The sequence below is a fragment of the Phaenicophaeus curvirostris genome, chromosome 1 (genome assembly GCF_032191515.1).
Source record: "Phaenicophaeus curvirostris isolate KB17595 chromosome 1, BPBGC_Pcur_1.0, whole genome shotgun sequence".
In the NCBI taxonomy this organism is placed as follows: Eukaryota; Metazoa; Chordata; class Aves; order Cuculiformes; family Cuculidae; genus Phaenicophaeus; species Phaenicophaeus curvirostris.
The window spans coordinates 12,850,301-12,873,772 of NC_091392.1; the positions used below are offsets into that span (position 1 = coordinate 12,850,301).

Below are 23,472 nucleotides of genomic sequence, written 5' to 3' on the forward strand. Positions count from 1 at the left end.
TTGTCAAAAAACCCTCCCATAACTTACCACCAAATAAGTACAAATGGAAAAAAACCCACAAAACCAAAATAAAGCAATGGCAACACTATCTTTACTTTTCTTCTGCAACATATTATAAATTTTTAGAATGTTTTAAAACCTAAGGCATTCTAGCCCTAATGGAAAAGAAGCTATATTATGAAAATAGGGCACCATGGGCTCAGATTTAAATGAAACTTGGCCAGTGTTCAAAAGAAAAAAAACCCTTAACTAATCCATGGTTATTCTATGCAGCATACTGTAGGGTTTTATTTTCAAATAAAAAACAGTGATGCCAAGGTCATGGAATGCAGCTGCTACCATCAACCAAAAATAGAGAACAAGCTCAACATCCTCCCTCATAATTAAAATAGGAAAATTAAACTCAACATAAGCAGACTGAAACTAGACCACCACATTATACTACTTAAGCATTAAATCACTGCCATCCACATGGAAGAAAAGCTGCAGTTCAGTGAAGCTGTCAAACTAGACTACAGATCATTTATATACAAGTGTAAGGAATTCATAAAAATAATGAACTGGTGCATATTTCCTGTAAAAGACAGTTACATGAGCCTTTTTGGGTTTTTTAATTGTGGCACACAATTAAGAATTGTGGTGACTGATGGGGGACTCCAATCAATGGTTTTTATCTTAGCTTTTGCAAGACTTGAAATGAAACTATTACATATAACCCTTGATATGTGTTTTTATGTCATTAGATTGAAGTCCAGCCATAATTTGAAATTAACCTGCTACAACATTCTACCTTTTCTCCTTCAGACAGTAGGAGGCACCTCTTCCTTCCAGTGCATAACAAAAAATACCTAATCTTTTCCTCTTGTGACTTTGCCTTAGTTCCTCCATTTCTTTCAAATTGCATTCGAACTTCAAAACAAAAATTTTTCTATAAGCAAGCCTTATTAAAATAAATCTCTTTTTCCAAATACTTCAGAGTTAACTACAAAGCACACAAATATTTCAAGGAATATTCCTTAAAGGTACCAAGATGTATTACCAATTCTAAATTCTGAAGTATCAATCACTGCTTCTAGATTTGAAGTAAAAGCTCCAATTTTGCAGACATGTAAAACCATGTAAAGTCCTAAAATGCAAATTTAAAACTTCAGTCTTGCATCTTACAATAAAGTAAAAACTTACATACTCTTCCTGCCTTAACCTGAAAACATTTGAACATGTCTAGTAAATAATGCTCTCTACCCCATCACGTCCTTCAAAAAAATTGAACAGAAGTAATTTCAAGATGACTTTTGCAAGAAGTAATCATAAACTGCAAAGCCAAGCAATTTCTCAAGTAAGGTGCTGATGTATGCACTCATGAGTTGTTCTTGTTCACCTTCATAGTAATCAAGGAGTGATGTTATTTGATTTTACCGTTGACATCAAATGCAGATAGACATTAGCCTAAATTATTACGCTCACATATTGTAAAGCAAATTTGGATTATATTAAAGAGTTAAGGTGATAAAAGTCTGTAAAGCAACATAAATCCAAAACCTCTGCAAAACAGGTACAGTTATATGATTCCTGATGAGTTCACAGAAGCAAAACTTTAATTTAATATCAATAGTGTAAAGATACTTGTAACTTCCAGGAAGAAATACATGAGAAGCCTAGAAAAGTACAGATAGAAGTTATACGTTCTAGCAGTCCTTCCCCAAAACATCCCCAAGCAAAGTAAGTACTAAAAAGACTAATTGTGCCTCCCTGAGTAAGCTTCCAGTCTTATATGACAGAAGCCTTTAGTGGCATCTCATCCTTACTTAGTACAGACATGAGAGTTAACTTGACAATAGCTACTTCTAAGAGGAATATATCTACAAACATAAAGATGATACAAAGGTTACCTGACCCATGATCCTGTCACAAACAAGACAAAAAAGCCACCTTTACAGGAAAGCTCTACAACGTACTGAGTAGTTAGCCAGTGAAAACTGCTGTAGAGGGGATGTCACCATCTCACCCAGCAAGCAGCCTCAAGGCTGCTGGCAAACAATTTAGAAGAATCAATCATTACCATCTAAGCAAATATAGCTTTGTCTGATAACAATATGGAAAACAAGCATCCTAAGGTCAAGAAATATAAATCATCTTCCTTCCTGCTTAGTCAAGATCATCTAAGGCAAGTTCACCTGAAACCAAGCTGGCACACAGTTCAGTTCAGTATTAGTCAAAGTCCTCTTACTTTAGGAAAAAAGTAACTGTTAAACCTTCCCTTAAAACCAAATCAAAGCAAAAAAAAGCAAGTTAGTTGCTTTACTAGTCACTCATTCTAGATCCAACAACAACACAGCATATGAAGAACTAAATGCCTTATTCCTTTTAAAAAAATAACGTAAGCAACTTGCTTGTAACTTCTTCAGAGACAGTGCATGTACAGCTCAAGCACACATTTGGCTGGCAACATAAAAATGTTACTGAGCAAAATATTTTAAGCAAGTTCCAACACAAAATTCTTAATCAAACTAAAAATGTGGGTTGAGCTAGATTATTTCAGAGTACCTACTGAATGTGAACTTATGCATAAAGGCAATGACTCTTAGACACTTGAAAACATTCACTAGGAAACAGATGTAGATAAACACTTAAAATAGTTGTACCAAGATACTTTTAGTCAAAACGATGTGAGAAAAATAATGGAAGGCACACGAGAAAAAAATGGTAAGACGATGGATTGGTGGGAAAAAAGCTAAAGATGCAAATGGGAGATGGATCATGTTCAACAGTTTGCTTCTCCATTCGGGGATTAAATAAGAATCTTTGATGGATTCTGCTCTCCCATCCTCCCCAGGAAAAGGATGTCAACCTGTGTCAGAACATCCACAATACGCAAAACCTGGCTCCAAGTCTTGACTGAACCAGGCTGCAGATTTGTAAAATTACCTCCCACATCAAGAAAACACATGCTTATTAGTGGGCATTCTGAGCAGATGTGACTAATAGCAAATAAAGTCCTTCCTCAGAAGTGTCTTTCATGAGGGGTGTAATTAATTGCTTTTCAAAAATAATCTCCATTAGAAAAAGACAACAGCTTTTCTAAAAGCTTCCATTTATTCACCTCTAAGGAACCAATCTTCCTGCCAGTGCTGGCAGATGGGAAAGTATGAGTTCATGGAAGCAGGCCCAAAAAAGATCAGTTTTTACAAAAGATTAAAAGATTTTCACTTAATAATGCAGCAAGTAAAAAACAATGCAATGCAGATAAGACAGAGCAGATGTGTGCTAAAACATGGATTATGCACATATGATTATTACATGGATATCTAAAGATGATAAAAAACTTAGATACATCTAAGATTATTTCAAGGAACTAACAAGGAAATTACCTATTGGACAGAAATGATATCTACGTTCAGTGACTTCAGTTTCAATAAGGGCTTGGAACTCATCATGAATACACCCTCTGTCATCATCTTTATCTACACAATTGAATACAATCACATTGCCATCAATCTAAATAAGGTAAAAATGACATTACCTACATAGAACAAACTATGCCATTTGTTTGTGAGAAATCACAACTAATTTCCACCTCTCTTTAAATGTCGTATTCTCCACTAACTTCTGCTTGACACAACTAATGCCAAGTAAACTACAACAGATACTACTGTTCTTATCCTATTGTATAACTAATGTTCTATCAATTTTTTTTTATCTCAGTTGAACGAAAGAACTGGAAAAACCAATATTTCCCCTCAATAAAGAAAGGCATTTGGTGTCTGTGAGGTACCATTTTCTTCAACAGACGGATACTTTTCATTATGTTTTTGCCAACAAAAATGAGAGCTCAGTCATTATTTGAGGCTATTTTGAAGTATTTTTTGCTACTATCAACTAACAGAATTACAGCATAAGTAGATTAACATATCTGACTACTACAGGGGTATGCTTGTCCACACGCATGTAGTCATTGCAAGACTGGTATCTTCAAAAGACTACTTTGCAAAGATATTGAAACTTGTATTTACAGAGCCGATTACAAGACTTCTATTTATTACATACATTTCCATACGTTAATACAAAATTTTGCAACTTCAAAGTCTTTAGAGTATCAATAGTTTTAGTCTACTTTTTATTTATGAAACACATCAACCTCTCAGCTTAAAATAGCATATTAACATCACTACCTACCTGCGGGTCCGTGGAGGCTTTGGGGGAGGAGAATCCTGTTTCTCAGCATCTGAAGAACTGACAGCATATTCTGTATTATTTTCATCCTGATTAAAAGAAAAAGTTTTCATTCAAGGCTGTAAAGCTGACACACAATTCCTAAACTGTGAGGTCCAAGCATCCATAACAACACTTGAAAATCATGTATGACTATTACATATTTTTGGCTATCATACAGAGATCAGCTCTAAAATTACATACAGATTAAATTCTATTCTTAAACCACAGTATTATTTTCAAATTTCTGTGATAAACGTTTTGATTTGCATGTAATTGTATAATCCAGTAGAAAAAATGTTAAAAGCTAATCTTTCAGTTCAGTAGTGAGCAAGCTCTCTTATGACTTCTAAATCACTCTTATTGGAAGCACTTTGTTTCTAGTCAGTGCAACTATTTACACTTGTACAATCAGTCCATTGAAAATGAGATTAATCTATGGTGCAGTAAGAAAATGAGAATTTCAGCTACTGTAAACTGGCAAGCAGATATGTTTAATGCATTGTTCTAAAACAATTTCAAATCATTTTTCATTTGTGTACAATGAAGTTTAACTTATTCAAAGCATGACGTTTTTATTTTGTTTTAGGAGAAACTTAAATACACAAGCTCCATTTTATAGATATATATATATTTATAAACGCAGGTATCCATACACATTTGCATGCATACACGTATAAAATATTTTTGTGAGTTAACCCTGGTAGGCAGCTAAGGCCCACAAAGGCACTCACTCACTCCTCCCCCTCCAGCCACTGAGAGGGAAAAGGAAAGAAGAAAACTCAAGACAATTGTTTAGTAAGCAAAGGAGAAGTAAGAGAAGAGAGAAAGAAAACAAACAAAACAGGTGATGCAAAAGCAACCAATCACCACCTCCCACAGGCAGACCTACGGCCAGCCAGTTCCTGAGCAAAAGCTGGTTCACCTCACCTCACTAAGACCCCTCCTTTTCCTTCTTTACTGCTGAGCATGTTATACAGTGTTATAGAATAGCTCCTTGGTTAGTTCAGGCCACCTGCCTCGTTGTGTCTCCTCCCAGCCTCTTGTACAACTCCTAACCTATTCACTGGGAGGGCAGAGTGAAAGCAGCAGCAGCACTGACACTGTGCAAACACTGTTCAGCAACAGCTGGGACACCAGTGGGACATCAGCACTGTTTTAGTCACAAATCTAAACCACAGCACGTCAAGAGCAAGTATGAAGAACATTATCTCCAATCCAGCCAGACTCAGTACAAATATGTATAAATATGTCTGTACAAAAATAAAATGATCTGCAAGAGTCTAAAGCCGACAGACCATTTCCATTCATATTCCACAGCCAAAGTTCCAACAAAATCAAGGAGGGTCTTAGCGTTATCTTGAGTTTAATATGTATTTTACCTAGAAGTTTTTCTTTCAGGAGCTTTCTTTTGAACAGCAATTTTAAAAAAGAACCTCAAATATCTCCAACTTGTGTAATACATTTCAAAGCAAATAACATGCAACAGGGCCCACTACCTGCCAGCCTACCTGTTCCGACTGGGTGATAGACTGACCTCTGATCTTACAAAACAAAAGGAATGCCTGTTAATTTCTGCTTCAAATAGTTGCAGTAGAGTTGGGCAAGCATTTTAGCTTCGTAAGATAAATCATAACTATCACGTCAACAGCTAATTATGTCACTTACAACTATGCAACTAGTGAATCTAAATTTAATTTCCCTCAGTAGTCTTAAAGCAGTTATCACAACACTGTCTGTTAGTGTGAAAAGTCTATTATCAAATTCTGTTCCTTGGTATACTAAGTCAAGCTTTTCCTGTGAAGAAAAGCTAAATCTTTTAATCTTTTTGTTCTTCACTAACCTCCCCCATTAACTAGCTGCCCAATACAATATTCAAGAAGTACTCCGGAAAAAATACCCTATTGTTCCCATCTCAATGGCTTGTGTTAGCCCTTTCAGACAAATCGCACAGAGAGTTAATTGTCCTGCTGACCACTGGCTGTAACTGTCAAGTTTTTTTCACAGTGAGATTCAATCAGCAGATAAAAGCCACTTACATTTAGAGGAGCGCATTGAAGCTTCCATTGCAGTCGATGAAGGTTGGTTGGCTTTCATAGTATGATAGTTTGGGTTGGAAGGGACCTTTAGAGGTCATCTAGTCCAACCCCCCCCTGCAATAAGCACAGATATCTTGAACTCAACCAGGTTGCTCAAAGCCCTGTCCAACACTGAACATTTCCAGGGAGGGGGCATCTATCACCTCTCTGGGCAACCTCGAAATCTATCACCTCTCTGGGCAACCTGTTCCAGTGTTCCACCACCTTCACTGTAAAACATTTCTTCCTCCTATCTAGTCTAAATCTACTCTTTTAGTTTAAAACTGTTAACCCTTGTCCTATTGCAATAGACCCTACTAAGAAGTTTGTCTCCATCCTTCTTACAAGTTCCCTTTAAGTTCCAAAAGGCTGCTATAATGACTTCCTGGAGCCTTCTCTTCTCTAGACAGAACCACACCAACTCTCTCAGCCTGTCTTCAGGTGTTCCATCCCTCTCATCTTTTTGTGGCCCTCCACTGGATCTGCTCCAACAGCTCCATGTCTTTCCTGTGCTGGACACCCAGATCTAAACATAGTCCTGCAGGTGGGGTCTTGCCAGAGCAGAGTAGAGGGGCAGAATCCCCTCCCTCATCCTGCTGACCACCCCTCATTTAATGCAGTGCAGGATATGGTATGGGCCTTCTGGGCTGCAAGGCTTGTTTCAGCACCACAGCACATGGAAGTTCGACAAAGCTGAGAGATATTGGAGTGAGACTCTATAGAAGGAGTTCCTTCCCCTTACTAGTAACTTCTCCATCCCACACCAAGTCAGAAAAGTATTCCTGTTCAGTTCCACCAGCACAGAAGTTCTGAGGGGCAGATTTCTTATTTATGAGTTCATTTTTCTTAAAAGTACTGGCAAGGGAAAGGGTGTGCCTGTTGGATCCGGTGTAGACTAACTTGTCCAGAAAACAAACCAGCAGCTGCATCCCAGTCCTTCTATGTTTGTAAAGTGAAGGGTTTGTGAACAAAATGCTTCCTGAGATACGCTTTTCTCCCAGGCAGAAAGAAAGGCCCATTGAAGAAGCTAACATATGTCAATTTTTTTTAAACTGTATATATACAGTAAGAGGCTGTTTCTACTGGAGACAGGCAGAAGTAATTGAAGAGGCACCACTATTTTTACTACTAGTAACAAGACGGGTGGATACACCTTGCAAAAATGTGCTTAAATTTAAATGTCTGAGGCACATACACAATTATAGAGTTTACAAAAACAATTCCTTAAAAACATTTTTAAAAACCCCAAAGAAATAACATGCACATAATGGTAATTTTAGATTCAACACGAGAAGAGCAGTCAGTAGGGCCCCCAACTTCATACACTGGGAAGGATTCAAGCAGATACGTGCTCAAAACCTTTCACTTCTGTATTAGGTTAAAATCAGAATCAGTTCACTCTGTTGTAGTCACAGGAGTGAGAATGTTACAGGAATTATCACCAAAAAAGAGGTACTTTGTTACTTTGCTTGATTAGCTCAATGGAATGATGTTTCTGTGAAGGCTTTATTTACTCTTAGACAACTCATTCCCCAGCAGAGTGGAACTTCCTTCAGCCTTTGAAGGAAAATCCTTAAGTCAGTAACCAAATGTACTATAACCCACACAGGAAAGAAAATAGTGCTCATATCAACTTTATGCTGCTGTAGCATTTTTAAGTAATCATAGTGCTTAGTTACTACTGGATCTCTTCTTGGCTTTCACTGGAGAAATACCGCCTGCTGAACTCTCAGAGCAAGTCTGTTACTTGTTCTCAGTTCTGTGTCACGATTTGAGCACCCTGGAGTGATACCCAACTCACAGATTTCCCCTTCTGTCATACAACAAAATAAGTGAATTGGCAAACATGTAGAACAACTAGCAGGGAGCCGAACAGAGGAAGCATAACTGTAAAAGTGAATGTAGGGTAACTGACAGGGTTGACCTCATCTTTGAGAAGAGCAGATGGCAGTATTACGAAAAAGCCTTCCATCCTTCCTAATCACAGCTTATTGGCACCAGTCAACACACTTCTTGCTTATCTAGACAGATGTTGTATTCCCAGGCAGAATACAATTTAAAAAAGTATCAGCTTAGAAAAACCAGGACAACCTATGTAGTTCACAAGGGTCATTGTACATAATTATTTTTTTTTAAAAGGGATTAACAAATATGCAATTCAGTCAATTAAATGTGTTCAGCTCAGTGCCCTGCTTTCTTTCAGAAGACACTTATTCTACTGTAGCAGACTTCTCACTGTAAAAAATCAGAAACTGAACAATACGTGGGTAAACAAAATAGGAACTTTCCTCAGCCTTTGCCTCTATATGCATCAGCTACCAAACAGCTTAGGAGTCCCAATGTCCTTGCTTATTTGAGAGAGCAGCTACTCGCATCAAGTGAAAATGCTCATGGTTAGGAATTTCTAGGTATTCTGTTAAATTACATTAGAGATATATACATATATATGAAATGAGTGGATATCTATGAAAGACTACATCAACAAACGAAAAGACCATAAAGTCAAATACTTAGAAGTGTACATCATGTCTAGTCTACAACTACATGGAATAACTCATGTTCCTGTGGTAATACAGAAGAATTCTCATGGCAGATGCAGCATCTAAATTCAACTTCCTAAGGTGACCCAAAATGTGCTATCATTTCCCAAGGGTGGGTCTGTTCCTCATCTGCTTCCTCCAATGGCTGAATCCCCAAATGGAGCTGCCACGAACTTTGAGCAAATAGAGGAACCCAGTATTAGACTGAAATTTCACAGACACTGCCTACAATTCAAAATCTTTTACCCAGCAACTGCAATGCATAATTTTCTTTTGGAACTCACAGTGGAAACATTTAAGGTCACACAGAATTTTTCTGTACTGGTAAAAGTAATAGCAAACTTACTGCAAAGAGTTTTCCAGAAGTAACCTCATGGTTTCCCTTAAAAGGAATTGAGGCATTCCTTTTGCTCTTATCATAAAGCAGCATGGGAACCACAGAGAATCAGCAGATAAAAGAGAAATATTTCAGACTCAAATGGTACACTCAAGTGATTCAGATTAAATAAAACTTTCCAAGTACAAGAAACAAGACAAATATCTCCAAAGACATATATAATATTTTAGAATGCTACAATAGCCAAAAATCTTTTTAAGCTGCAAAACAGGAAAGAGAATTTGAACAGCAAAGTCTGTTCACTTACAGTTTCCAAACCACTAATGTTTTGAATATCAACATTCTTCTTATAGCAGCTGATTCCCCTACAGCTTCTAAAAGCGTAAGCGACTGCAGCAACAGAATTGTGTCATGTTTACAGGAAGAAATGCAAGAGATACTTGTGAGTACTAGCAACGCCATATTTCGGAGAGCATCTATTGATACAGGCTAAGAGATAAGGGTAAAACAAGGACCCACAGTACTGTAATATCCTTTTATTGTCATTTTATTGTTGTTTGTCTTTTGACTGATTTTCCTTTTTCTATATCCAGAACATCCAGCTTGATGGAATCCCATTGGATTCAGGCTTCAAGACACCCATGGCTCAGTTCAGAGAGGAGATGCTGCTCAAATAACTCACAAAATATTCTGCTAATAGAAATCTGACCAATACCCTATCATACAACCAAGACACACCAGCTCACACGTTTCAATGCTTTCAAACACAAACCATAGCATAATATTTTCACAGCAGTACAAACAAAACCAGTGACAGAGAACCACACAGTTGACTTCAAATGCATGCTCAAGAGTTTCACTGGGAAGAGGGCTGAGTCCAAAACTCCGTTCCAATTTAATTATTTGATAATTTTAAAAAGTCCTGCTACTGGGGGAGAAGGTGGGAAAGAAAATAGTTTATATTAGATCATCAAATTTAGCATCTGACTTTATCAGAAGAAAATTGCTTCTGAGCTGCTATTTCATTTTTGTGCTGAAATTTGGCTACTGTGGGGAATGTTGAAAGTACTCTATCTGGTATCTGAAGAAAGCTTTTCTTCATATAATTCCATTTACATACTTATATTCTAAGCATATTTATAGTTCTATGCATTCACAATATTATACTCTTACTGTACAGCTGTACAATTACTACTTTATACTACATATGCATTTTCTACACAGTTTTGAATCCTATCAAATAGAAATTGTAACTGTGTTCTAAGTCTATTTTCAAACACTGCACGTGCAGTTTTTGTTGACTTTTTACAGTACTGTTTGCAGCGGGGAAAAGCTGGCAAACTCACAGGAACACACGTTCAGGATTGTGTCTAAGCTACTTGCCTATGAATACAGCTACTTGTTGCCAATCAGATTAACTTTTTACAATGATGTTACTGGCAGACGCTGCAGACAAAGCTAAGGTAACTCAATTCTTTTCAAACACTGTTTGAAACAGGAAAAGCAATCTGACAACACAATCATGAAACATGCTCTATGGAGTATACCAGCTCTTCAAGGTACTATCAAAATACAGTAAATGAAAGAAGAAAAGGAATCTCCTCTTTGATTCAGTAGTATCTCCTATATAACTTACAGCAAAGTAGGCGCATTCTTTTATTTGTGATTGTTTTCACTGAACATAATTGAAATACTTCACATGTACACAATTCCACAGCTGCTGCAGCATCTGTGGGCAGAGTAAGACCTGCGAAGAAACTTTAGGACATCATATTATATTTAATTAACTTACTTGAAAACTGTCTGCACAAGACTGTTTCTTTTTAAAAACCTAACAAGCATTCTGGGATGTGTATCAGTCAGAAAACCTACATTTCTGGGGAAAAACAGAGGTTGTATACAACAGATGCTACATAACACTCTTGGAGGAAAAAAGGGAACTTGTTCAGAATAGCAAAATCACTGTCTCAAGAGAACCTCAAAGTTTTAAGAATCAGGTTAAAGTTATGAGCAGATACTTAAATGGCTTTATAAAGTAGTCTTCTACATCATGTAAATAAAACAGAAGCTAAGCCTTCAACCAGTTAATTCCCTGAAGGCAAATTTCTTAAAATGTGAATAGCAGCAAATTTGGTTTTAAGTACCAAATTTTTAGATACAGCAATTGTTTACCTATGAAACTTTTTTCCTCAACCTTCCTGCAGAACCATTCAAGCTACAATATGAAGGAGCATCATTTCCTAATGCAAAAAAAGGCGGGGCCTAATCAGACTGAAAGATTAATTTTGACAGATTTCCAGCAGCGACCAAAAGGAAAATTACAGGGAAGAATAACGACAGAGGAATCATGCAGAGATCCTTCCCTAGGATGTTCTCCAGCAGTTTGCAGCCCTAGAATTCCATAGGTTGGGCAATGTCACACAAAAGGATTACAAGATGACGAGACATTCACCTCAATGCTACAGGCTTTTGGGTGCAAGGTCCTCCACAGCTTCATCTAACAGGAAGAATTATATCCTTTTATATTAAGTCTGCCAGGTCTCATCGATATGCTTTAGAAAAGGCTAATAGAAATCAGCTTTTCACTGCTACTTAGCCTCTATCATATCTGACTTAAGCCATTTCTTATCCAAGTCAGCCTGGTTGTTCTTTAGATGGAGCCAAATGACACCTGTGATCCTTGCCCAGATTTTCAATGCTTGAATGCTGTAACACGCTTTTGAGACACACAGACCAGATCTGCAGACAGTATTCAAGTTGCAAGGTATCCACTCAGTGACATTATGTTCTCTGCTCCTAGTCTCCAAATAACTGCTAAATCTCAGTTTCCTTGACAGCTTATTGATTATAACAAAGAATTTCCAAACAAAATTCAGAAGTCACACTTCATCGCTCCGTATTCAGAGTTGGGCTTTCTCCCTGTCTCACCCCTAGGCACATTACCTGTCCATAATCTAGATGCTTGGTTTCTTACTCACAAGATAGAAAATTTACAAGCAGCACTTCCTTTGTTACAAGCAAAATATCAGCATACTGTGTCACCTCTTTATTCAGACGTTCTGGCATACATGTAAATAACAGGAGATATTTTTGATTCTAAGTAAGAATGCAGATCTCCCCATTATTTTATAACCAAAACTCAAGTAATTAGGAACCATTTCTGCACAAAGCTAGTAAGTATGCACATTTCAAACCCTATCATGGTCATCCTTCAGAAACAAAGTGAAAATTCACAGACCAGCTAGGCTGAATAACAAACCTATAACAAATAATACCAGCCTGCCCTATCCATATTGCACTTAGTTCATCACATTTCTTGTCATGATTAAGGACCTCAGAACTATCGCATGAACTGATAAAAATTCTTAGGAGTTCACAGAAGGGTATGTGCCTGTTTTCTAATAATGAAAAACTTCAGTCTTCCTAGAAAGCACCCTAAAATTAAAGGTACTCCTAATAATAAAAGCAGATCTAAAATTGCTTCCAGATATTTCAAAGGGTCCTGAAGATCCCACTCACGTTTCCTCTAGACAGCTGTAGAGCCACACCAATTAGGTTCTCAAGGGACAGATTAAAAAAAAAAACAAACCAGAAACAAAACATAGTCCAAAGATAAAGGGTGCTGCACAGTTCTGGACTGTGGTGTAAGAGAAAGAAGATACTGATTCAAAAAGTCATTTTTCACATAGTGCCCACCAATAGCGAAGAAAACATAACTGAGCATGAGGAAAAAAAACTAGAGGACAGGAAGTTTGAAGTGGAAGGACAGGAAGACAGAAAAATCCTTAAGTACCATCATTACCAATGAAAAGTACTATTTTTCCAAGGTTGTTTTTTTTCCCTTTGTTATAAGGGTAGAGTATGAAAATTCCTGACAAAGGCACTTTCAAGTAATTTACCTTTCCCTCAATCTGTTCCATTGCAAACAGTACTTCAACACAATAAGAGAACTTAAGATTATTCATTGTCAGTCCTGCTCAACTACATGAAGGCTGTGTTGGGCCAAGGCCAAGACACAAAAGCATGCAATACCCAAGTCTCAGTTGACAAGTCAGATCAGTGCTTATCTACTGGCTTAAAAACAGGCTCAACACCACACTGAGAGGAAGGAAGAAAGAAAACTTTGATGATGACTTCCTTTTCAAGAGTATAAGCTAAACAGAGACATCAGATAGAATGACTCCATATACACATTTGTGTAGTTACCAAGGTAAGGGCACATTTCACAACTTACATGTTAAGTTAGAGTCCTGCCTTTCATCCATACTAGGATTCTTTCTATTGCTTCCTTGACTACAAATACATTTCGTATACATAGTAAATATCCCCTTACTTACCTGACTCAACTTTTACAACCAAGTCCTCAGTGTATATTGAGTACAGGCTCAAAAGTACTCAGTAAAAAACACGTGTAGTCCAAACAAGTTCTGCATTTGCCTTAATGCTACTGAACACTTAACTTTAAAAACTAGACTTGACAGCAAAATCTTAAGCTGACAGCTACACCTGATTGAAACTCATATCAGAAAGATACATACCACTCCATCCGCAATCTTCCAGTCAGCACAACTTTCGTATTTCTGCAGTTGCTTTTCAAATAGTTGTGCTATGGCTCGATGGACAAGCTCATACTGCTCCTGTAGTAGGTTGCCAGATAAAAATTAGTGCATGAGATCTACACAAAGAATGATGGTATATTACCATACGGTAAAGATTAATTTTAAAACAAATTATACCTTTGTCTGCACTGCAGAATGCCTTTGCGTCCTCATTTCCTGAATTAAATTAAACACATTGAACTCCTCAGGTATTTTCTGAAATACAGAAAGAAGTCAATTACATTGACATAAGTGATACAAAAGCTGTTAGACATTCAAAAGTACGTTTAACTTCTCTAGGTAAAACCAATCTGTTCTCTCCACATTGCAACTACTCAATGTCTTTGAAAAGAGATTCCTCTCCAGAATCTATTTTAAACATTTAATTTAAAACACATGAGATGAGAGTATTTGAAGTATTTTGGATACAACATATACAATGACAGCATTAATATGACACAAAGCATTAATGTTATAGCAATTGAAGAACCCCAGAATGAAGTCATCTCTGTATATTTGAAATATCAGGCTTTTGGAACTGCAAGATGAATCAGATATTGAAAAAGGTAAATTCAAAATCACTTTATAATTAAATGTATTTTTAAAACATTTAGAATTTTACAGTGATTTTTTTTTTTTAAAGAGAAAAACTTGCCATCAAAGGAAAGTAAACTCATACTAAAGCATGAATGCAATGAAACTAAACACTCTGTCAAGAGTTCCAGAACATCTTGAACATTTCACCAATTAAGAGCATTTGGCACCTCAATCAGTCACTTAAGAAATGATGGAATGCCACAAAATTTCTCCTTTTAAAATTCCTTACCCCAGCTTTAAGCAAATTCCACGTATAATCTATGGCACAGATGGCTCCTGTTCTTCCACACCCTGCACTACGAACACAAACAGTTAGGTACGTTAGGAGTTATTTTAACTTGTGAAAAAGACATTGCAAGGTTTTGGGGTTTTTTACACAGACTCTGGAAATATTAAGTATTTAAATCCCTCAACTCTCATTTAAAGTTCACTCAACCTGACACTATAGCATTTTAAAAATAAAATAAATTTTTAAAAAATCAGCTGTGCAAAATAGAGCATTGATGCTTTTAATAGAGGTTTCTCATAGCCAACAGAACTGCAATCATAGAAGATGCTTCAATGCTGACATTTTTATTGCCTCTTTTGTCACACTATTCCTAGTTACCACTGCTTCAACAGTAGGGATTGTGTCCAAGGTTAGTGATATACATGTTAAAAAGAACATTTAGAAATAGAACATTTTTTCAAGACTTTGCACATTTTTCTGATTTAGCATCATATCTCTATTGCCTGCTTAAACTAAAAAACTTCAACCTGAGATTTATAAAAAATTTCCGGGAACTATCACACTTATTCTTCCTACTAATATGAATTTCTCTACTTTACAGAGACTTATAAGGTATGCATATTTATTACATTATAATTATACTGTTGTATGGGTTTGAGCCCAGTTTTGACATGAAGAAATATTCTTTTAGAAAACAAACAAATATATCATGATTTAGAATCAAATTAGAACATGTCATACCAAAACTCTAGACTTCAAAAAGCTTAAAAACAACTTAAAAAATATTAGATACCTGCAGTGTATACAAATTGGTACATCTTCATGTTCCTGGTATTCTCTCATCAAGCTGATCATGTCCAGAATAGAATCAAAAGACGAAGGGACATCATGGTCAGGCCAGTTAACATAATGAAATTGATAGACACTACGTGTCTCCTAAGAGAGAGGAAGGGAGAAAGCTGTTAATGATAATATATATTGGAGGACTTTGTATGAAATAACTACTTATATGTCCTACAGGTTATGTAACTTAGAAAAACAAAAGGGAAATGTGGAAGCAGTATTTTGAGCACTGCTAATGTGCAGCAGAAAGCACTATGGCACAGTTCACATAAGCTCCTCTCTATAACACATGGGTTAAAGGACCCAAAACAATGCAGAGTGTTAAAAGACACCGTCCTTACAGTCTGTAACTTTGAAAAGGAGAAATAAAGGTCAAAACCACCATGTAAGGTTCTTTTTCCTGTCATACTCCAGTAACTTAGATTGTAAAAGAATAGGGGAGATGGTCGTTTTGTCATATTACAAAAAGCGTGTGAGTGCACATGCATGTGCACACAGAGGGCAATTAAGAAAGTGAGAAAAATAATTCAGGCCATATCTCAGTATGGCTCACACTCACAACACTTGTAGGGACAGTTTTATTCTAGTTGGCTCACCTTAAAATAGTACTAAAGACCAGGAAAAAAGCCAGAAGAAAGTGCAAATCCTCTTTCTCATCATTATCCAAACCATCTGCAGTATAGCTACTTCTACTGCACCCTTCCATGCTGCTGTCACACCTCTGGATTCTAGTACAATCTCAAAGTAAGGCACTAGAGATGTGCAACATTGATCAAAGAATTCATATAGATTACAAGCTTCAAAACCTATATTACCATCTCTTCAGTTATCTGAGAAACAAAATAGTGGGCTTCTGGAACATGGAAATTTATTCCATCTCCCAGCTGAACTAACTACTTTTGATACTTTACTTTTGCAAGACCTGTGGAAGCTCTGTAGCTATCAAAAAGAAGAGAAATGCCAGCCCAAGAGAAGAAATCTTAAAAATCTAACTGATTATATAAAATCAATGTCATCAGTTGAGGAAGAAAAGTTGCAACTGCCTATTAAGTTCCACCAAGAACTTTCACTTAATTACACATAATGAGACAAATGCAGTGATTTTTCACATTAGCAGAACTGTCAAGAAAAATATCTGAATTTATGCTTTCTATACAGAAATTAAAGACGAAACGGAATCCCTTCATAACCACTTTTTTACTGCCACTTCAGGAAAGAACGTGGTGTTTTAGTTTGAAATGATCTTCAAGTTTCAAACTGGTTTTCCTCTGAGAAACTGGAATAACTAAGTCTATTTATGAATTTAATTTTTTTCTTGTATAGTACTTAGTACAACGCTCCATTGAAAAATTTACAGAAGTAACAAGACTTTTAATTGTTCTGGAAAACCAGAAAGCGAACTTAAAAGGGTACTACTTTACAACACAAGTACATATTTTCCTCCCCAGTTCAAGGCTATGCTTAAAATTCTTCAAAGCAAGATGAAAAGTCTGTAATTCATTACCAAAATGCATGCCCACAGAGATCCTGAAGCAAATTTGCTAGGCAAGTCTGAAGAAAGATCATTTTATCAGCTGCATAGGTTGAATATCAACACACTGTGTTAATCATCTCAATTACGTTACTCCTTAAAGGAACATAAACTTTCGGTGCTTTGCTAAGATCAAAGGCGCAGCACAAACTGCAGCTTTCTGTAGCGCATGGGCATGCTATAAAACTTAACTGGAACAAAACTCATGAAAGTGAAGTAGCTGAACATGATTTGAATGTACAATACATACAAGCAACATACAAATTCACTACAGTTTCTGAAGTAAACAGTTCTCATTACATTCAGGTATTAAAAGCAAGGTAGGTTATGCTTTGGTCATTCTGATATCTCTTCAGTTCTATTTTTAAGTGCATCATTTCAATGAATGTTCCAAACCCCACAGTCATTATGCAGTTAATACCTGCTATCTAAAAGGGTCAGTAATAAACATTCAGGACACTGACAAAATGAACTGATTAAGTTTATGCATCCCACTACAAGCAGCTCGCAAGCTTCTGCAGACAATAATTAGCCTCCAAAATTACCCCCTTCATGATTAAGCAGGTTTTTTTAACTGTTGTGATATCAGTTGTTGAAATGGAACAAAGTGTTGCTGAAGAAAACAGACACAACTGAGAAAGAACTGTAAAAAAAATAAGTTCTAATACAATTAAATGCCAATTAAAAACGACAGTTATGTAGAGGAGACTGCCACACTTAATGATTTTGTAGGACAGCTCTACACTTACTTTTATTTACTGACAGTCGCTATTCAGAAAAATAAACACCTCTAATATGCTATTTAAGTATAAGTTCGCAAGAACAGCTTAAATAATTCATTTTTAACAGTTAAAGGACAAAGCAAGTGCTTGCCATATTTTCAGTAAAATAAAATCTTCACAATTAACGTAACACACTCAGTTTATGAAGTAGGTCTCAGGTTTTACAGCAGTTTGTGTGATAAGTTTTCACTAACATGAACAAACTCAATTTCTTCCATAGAGAGACTAATTGTAACCGTTTACAGTTGCCAACTTAATGAACAGTGTAAATGGATTGGTTTGCCAGAATATTCGCCTAGCAAGCCCGTTCTACATCTTGAACACTAGGATATCAAATCTTCAAGAACATCAAAGCCTTGAGCTGACTTTAAAAGTACACTTCTATCTTGACCCTTGAATATACTACATACAATTTCTCCATGCCAAAGTTCTCCAAGCAAAAAGACAAAGCAACTCAGCTTAACCAATAACATGACATATTTTTTCATGTCTATTACAAATCGAAAAAGAGTAATTTTGAAGAAGCTAGAGTGAGAAACTCAGGGGAAAGGAAATGAATAAATCATTGTCGTTCTTGTTTTAGTTTTGTTTGGCAATACAAGTATGCAAAAGGGTTTAGAAATATCTTTTAACATCATAAAACCCTCTTGAATATAAATGAAAGTATAGAGTGGATTCTAACAAGAAGGCATACTTGACCAAAAAAGAAGCTAAGTAGAGGAATCAGGATTTCTTTACAAGTTTGATTAAGATCATATTTTCAGTTGGGGTAAAGACTGAAATTTTCCTAGGGTGACAGAAGCTTTCTAGTTGAACAGATGACTGAGGATCATCACACACACACACTTTTGGTTAACCAAGAATGTATATAGAAGACAAGAGTTTTACTACTCTTCTCTAATATACTAAGCTTTTAACACCACTTCTGAACTTGATGATTTATCTAGACTCAGCATCTAAAGAAGTGAAGATATTTTTCCTCCATTCTATCTTTTTAGACACCTTTGAGCAACAATTAGAGACCAGAAGTGATTGTATACTTACATTTTGAAATTCAAGTAATAATGTTCTAATGAAGTAATCTGTTCGTGCTTGCTCAGCTTCCTAAACATAAGAGAACAGAAATGAATTGGAAAAAAAAAAAAGAGATCAATATATTTAAATTTATTTGGTTTTTATTTCCCCAAAAGCTGGGCCATCAAAACACCGATTTAAAAAAAAACAGCACTAAGCTGGCCACACAAGATAATTTGCAAAAGATGTTACTTCTACTTAAAATAAAACCCCCAGTTTTCAAACTATGAAGTGTCTAGCCTGCTTCTGACACCACCAATAAACCTTGTCAGAGTATTTCAAAGTAGTACTTTTGCTTCATTTCTCCATCCATTTATCTAATCTACAAATTGTCTCCTACTGCCATCATTCTATAATAGTTGTACTGTGTAAACTTCAGTCTCTTATCATTCCACCCTGTAGCATCTCCTTTCGTTTTACCCCCCTTCAATTATTTTCAATCCAGGGCGCATCTGAAGAGGCCGCTGCAATTATCTTGGTTGTGGCCAAAAAGCACAGCTTCTAGGCTCCCAGAATTTTCAAATCTGCTTTTAGAACACCAAGACAAGTTTATACGGTAGACACCGAACTATATTACTGTACTTAAAACAACAATTTGATGATGCCTTTAAAAGCTCAGCATTACAGCTTCCCACAGTGAATTTAGGAGACTGTATATATGCTTTAATGTGTCCCTGTCTTCCACTGGGAATCTACCATTTTCCACAATGAAAAAAATAGCAACACCTTGCATGTTTAAAGGAGATGGTGCTTACCTAGCACTAACAGAGTTAAGTACACCACGTTAATCAAAGGTAATTAATTCTCAGTTTTAGCCAAAAGTCAATTACAATGTACACAAAATTTCTTTTTTTCACAATTACTTGCCAGGTATGTGACCATCGCTCACCAGGTACAGGGCCCAGAAAGCCCAAACCCACAAATAAATTCTTCTAATCAATTCCAGGTAGGAAAAGACAACTCTATTGATTAAAATTTTCAAGTACATGCTTTCCTGACAAGGTGAAATTCGAGTGTACTTAACTCTTGGCAGACTATTTCAAAGTAGAATTATGAACAGCTCAATTAACTGGCCTGCTAGCTCCTTCTGAACACCTTAAAGCACTTCAGCTAGAAAATAGCAGCAAATCCTGTCCAAACCCACATGGCCTTGAGTTAAAGGGAAGAACAGCCAGTTCTGAGATCATTTTGGAATGTATCAATTCCACTGTTTTATAATACATGAATAAGGCCGATCGTGAACTCCAGAATAAAACGTTTACAGTAAGATCACTTATACTGACAACAGGTATGCTCAACATTTAAATATGAGGTTTCATTCATTTCATAATAGTACCTAATATAACCTGATGAAACTACCAGGCGGCAAGGTTAAAAATAAAGACATGAGGAAGTATTTTCTTCCAACATCACCATGATGTGAATTCTAGAGAGTAAGTGACAAAAATCAAAACCCCAAACAAAAAAAAGGTTGTGAAATTCATCATCTACTGCATTATAAAAGTGTTGATAATCCAGCTGGCAACAAGTACAAGAAGGATCATCCTATACATGGTTTATTTTCTATTCTCTTTCCTTAAGTAACAAGGCAGTCAATGAAAACAATGTGATCGGCTGGAGGGCCTTCTGCATCATCTAAATGTGAAGGCTGGATGACTCAATCACAACTCCAAGAGCTAGAAGCTAGATAAACAAGCAACAAATGTGCTCAAAGCAGGAAGGAACTTGGATACATAAACAGGAGCATACAAAAGCATCCAGATACTATCCCACGCCTGAGGGATGCTGATCATATTAATTTTGGTGGCTATGCTCCCACGCATCATATTCTCACCCATACCCTGAAAACCTCACAATTAATGACAGGAATTTCAGATATCAAAGTGGTCTCCTTTTGGGAAATGACAATTGCACCACAACTTCATTTACTAATCAGCTTTCTCTGCCAAGGAAAGGTAATTTCAAAACCCCATTGGGGTATGTTCTTGTGTGATGCTAAGATGCCAGGTGCCAAAAGAATGATGGCTTCCAATTCACTGCTGTGGTTGGTGTAGAAGACATCCACAGTCTCTTTTCCTGACTCCTAAACTGCCAGAAACCTTTATGTTACCATTTATGCAGAGTATCAAAACTGAAAAAGGCCTTAGTACTTATGCTCGGAGATCAGAATTCCTAATATCACCTAGGCAACATGCAATGGAAATGCTTAGGTTTCCTCCACACCTTTGTGGAAACATCGCATACTTGACAGTCACCCTGCTAGGAATCCTCCAGGAAAAGAATCAGATCTTGTGGTCATATGCTACTCACTTTTGTTCTGATTTTAAAAGTAACAATAGAAGCAAAAGAAGCATTTTCAAAATAACTCATATTCATTACCAACAGAAAGAAGTTAAAAAAAAACCCCACAGATGTTTAGTTTCCATTTTCTTTATTCATGCTTATTAACTTTCTATAACTTCAAGAACATAACCTATAGCAGTGTTATTTTCATTTCTCATGCATATCCGGAATCCACAAGAAGTAACTGAGAGAAAAAAACTGTATAAATATTATTTGGTTTCTTGAGTACATTACAAACTGCATCACGTAAAGGAAAGGAAATGATACATGAAAAGACAGCAAATCAATGCATATGGGCTCCCTACTTGTAAAAATATAAATCACGCAGGATTGAAAAAAAACACAGCGCTTAGATCCCCACACTGTTCTCCATTGCATACCTTTCAAAGTCTTTGCAAAATTGAGCATTGAGAAATTAAAAAAAAAGCATTCATTTTGTAATTCCAACTGTTTGCTAGACAGTTATTTTAAATTACAAAAGCATTAAATCCCTCAAAAATTAATTTATCAAGCTTTATACTTACACAAGAAACACGAAATGGTCCAAAAGTTACAGCTGCTTCTCCATACAGAGGCCAGTAACGTTCACATTTTTTCTGTTAAAGCAAAGAATCCTAATTTAATCCATGCATGGTACTGAAAGATAGTGATTAACAGAAGCAGCACAAAGTTATAAACCCAAGTACCTCATTTTCTCTCTTATTCACTGCTTTTCCTTAACATCTGCCTACTGTTCCCTTGCTGGACTTCTTTTAAGATAGGAAAACATGGACACCAAAGAATAACAAAATCAAGAATCCAGATGACCAAGAAATACAGCCAAAGCACACTTGTAAATTAGGATGTGAACTTAATGACTGCCTATCTATGCACAAGCACATATCATACAGAGAGAAGCAAACAGAGCTAATTTTGTTTTTGTTGAAGTCTGGAGTTCACAATTGTGGACCTAATTTTTTTTTTCTTCTTGGGTTATAAGAATATAGCAGAGAGATTTAAAAGATAAGATTGTTTGTGCAGCTGTATCAATTGACAGAAAATTCTGAAGGACTCAGCATTTCAACACTTGACCTATATCCTACAGAGCAGGATTTTTTTTCCACATTGACATGACCAGAAACAGACCATTGGCACAGTTCTGTATAAAAACTTTTTATACATATGTATATATAGTACGTATATATATTCCACCCAGACAACTACCAAATGGTAATGATGGTAATGTAGCACTATAAATGGAGCAAAGATAATCACACTCTCCGTTTCCTATGCATACAAATGTCAGGGCAGGCATTCTCATCCAATTTGGCAGATTATTTTTACAGCTATGGATTTGGCATATGAGGCTTCTCAGGTGCTGGCATAGTGCCTTGCATGAGCAACGCCTATTTACTTTCGTATTTAGTATACATACCCTTCCCATTTCAAATTCTCGGCAGGCCATTACAATTATCTGAAAAGAAAGATTCATGCTCCAAATTAGCTGGTTAGTTAGGTTTAGATCAAGTCAACTCACCAACACTTCACTGCTTGCTTTTATCAGAGCATATACTGATACTCCTTAATTGGTTACTACTGAAGAGACTAATACTATTTTCCTATCTGTAGTTGCATGCTGTTTTAATTCTAAAATAGCACCCAATTTTTACCCTGCACAAAATAATCTACAAACATAAATACAAAATACAAACACAGAATAGTCTACAACACTATACAACATTTTAAGGCGACTTACATTGAATCCAGTGTAATCCTACACAAATACCTTATTTATTTATTTAACCTAATAATAAAGTCTAAACTTAATCATAAGAATACAGAGCTATTTGCTGACTGGAAGAAACATCACTATTTGTTTAAAGTGACAGACTGTTTAAAATACGGCAAAAATCTATTTAAAAAACAAGAATAAGATTTCTTAGTGGAAGCTACTTCAGAGACATTAAGGTGAATAGCACAATAAAACCACATCAACAGGTAATCTATTTGTTACAATATCACAGAATACCAGGTTAGAAAGGACCTTGAGGATCACCTGGTCCAACCCTTCTAATAAGAAGCAAGCGTGATTTAAGCACCTGATAAAACAACTATTTTTAGAAATAGTTCGTTTAAAATACCAAATTTTATCATTATTTAAAAGTTAACTCCTGAAAACAGCTGTTTAAACAGATGCAGAAAATATATATCAACAAGTAATCTATAATCAGCACAAACAGAAAGGGAGGTTTTTATGTTTTTGTTTCACATTCTGCTTCTGTGTCTGATCTTGTCAGTCCCCATTAAGTCAGAATTGTAAGGTCTCATACAG

General features: G+C 36.2%; 1 protein-coding gene across 1 annotated transcript in view; it reads right to left on the reverse strand.

The window, feature by feature from the left end:
* Positions 1–23,472, reverse strand: part of PTPN12 (protein tyrosine phosphatase non-receptor type 12) — a 78,612-nt gene that overhangs the window by 15,019 nt on the left and 40,121 nt on the right. Inside the window, exons 5-12 of the mRNA XM_069879319.1 lie at positions 22,576–22,614; positions 21,686–21,757; positions 18,789–18,848; positions 15,382–15,524; positions 14,589–14,655; positions 13,901–13,978; positions 13,703–13,801; positions 4,174–4,259 (exon numbers count right to left, since the gene is read on the reverse strand). Coding sequence (XP_069735420.1) covers positions 4,174–4,259; positions 13,703–13,801; positions 13,901–13,978; positions 14,589–14,655; positions 15,382–15,524; positions 18,789–18,848; positions 21,686–21,757; positions 22,576–22,614 — 644 coding nt within the window. The remainder of the gene's footprint in view (positions 1–4,173; positions 4,260–13,702; positions 13,802–13,900; positions 13,979–14,588; positions 14,656–15,381; positions 15,525–18,788; positions 18,849–21,685; positions 21,758–22,575; positions 22,615–23,472) is intronic.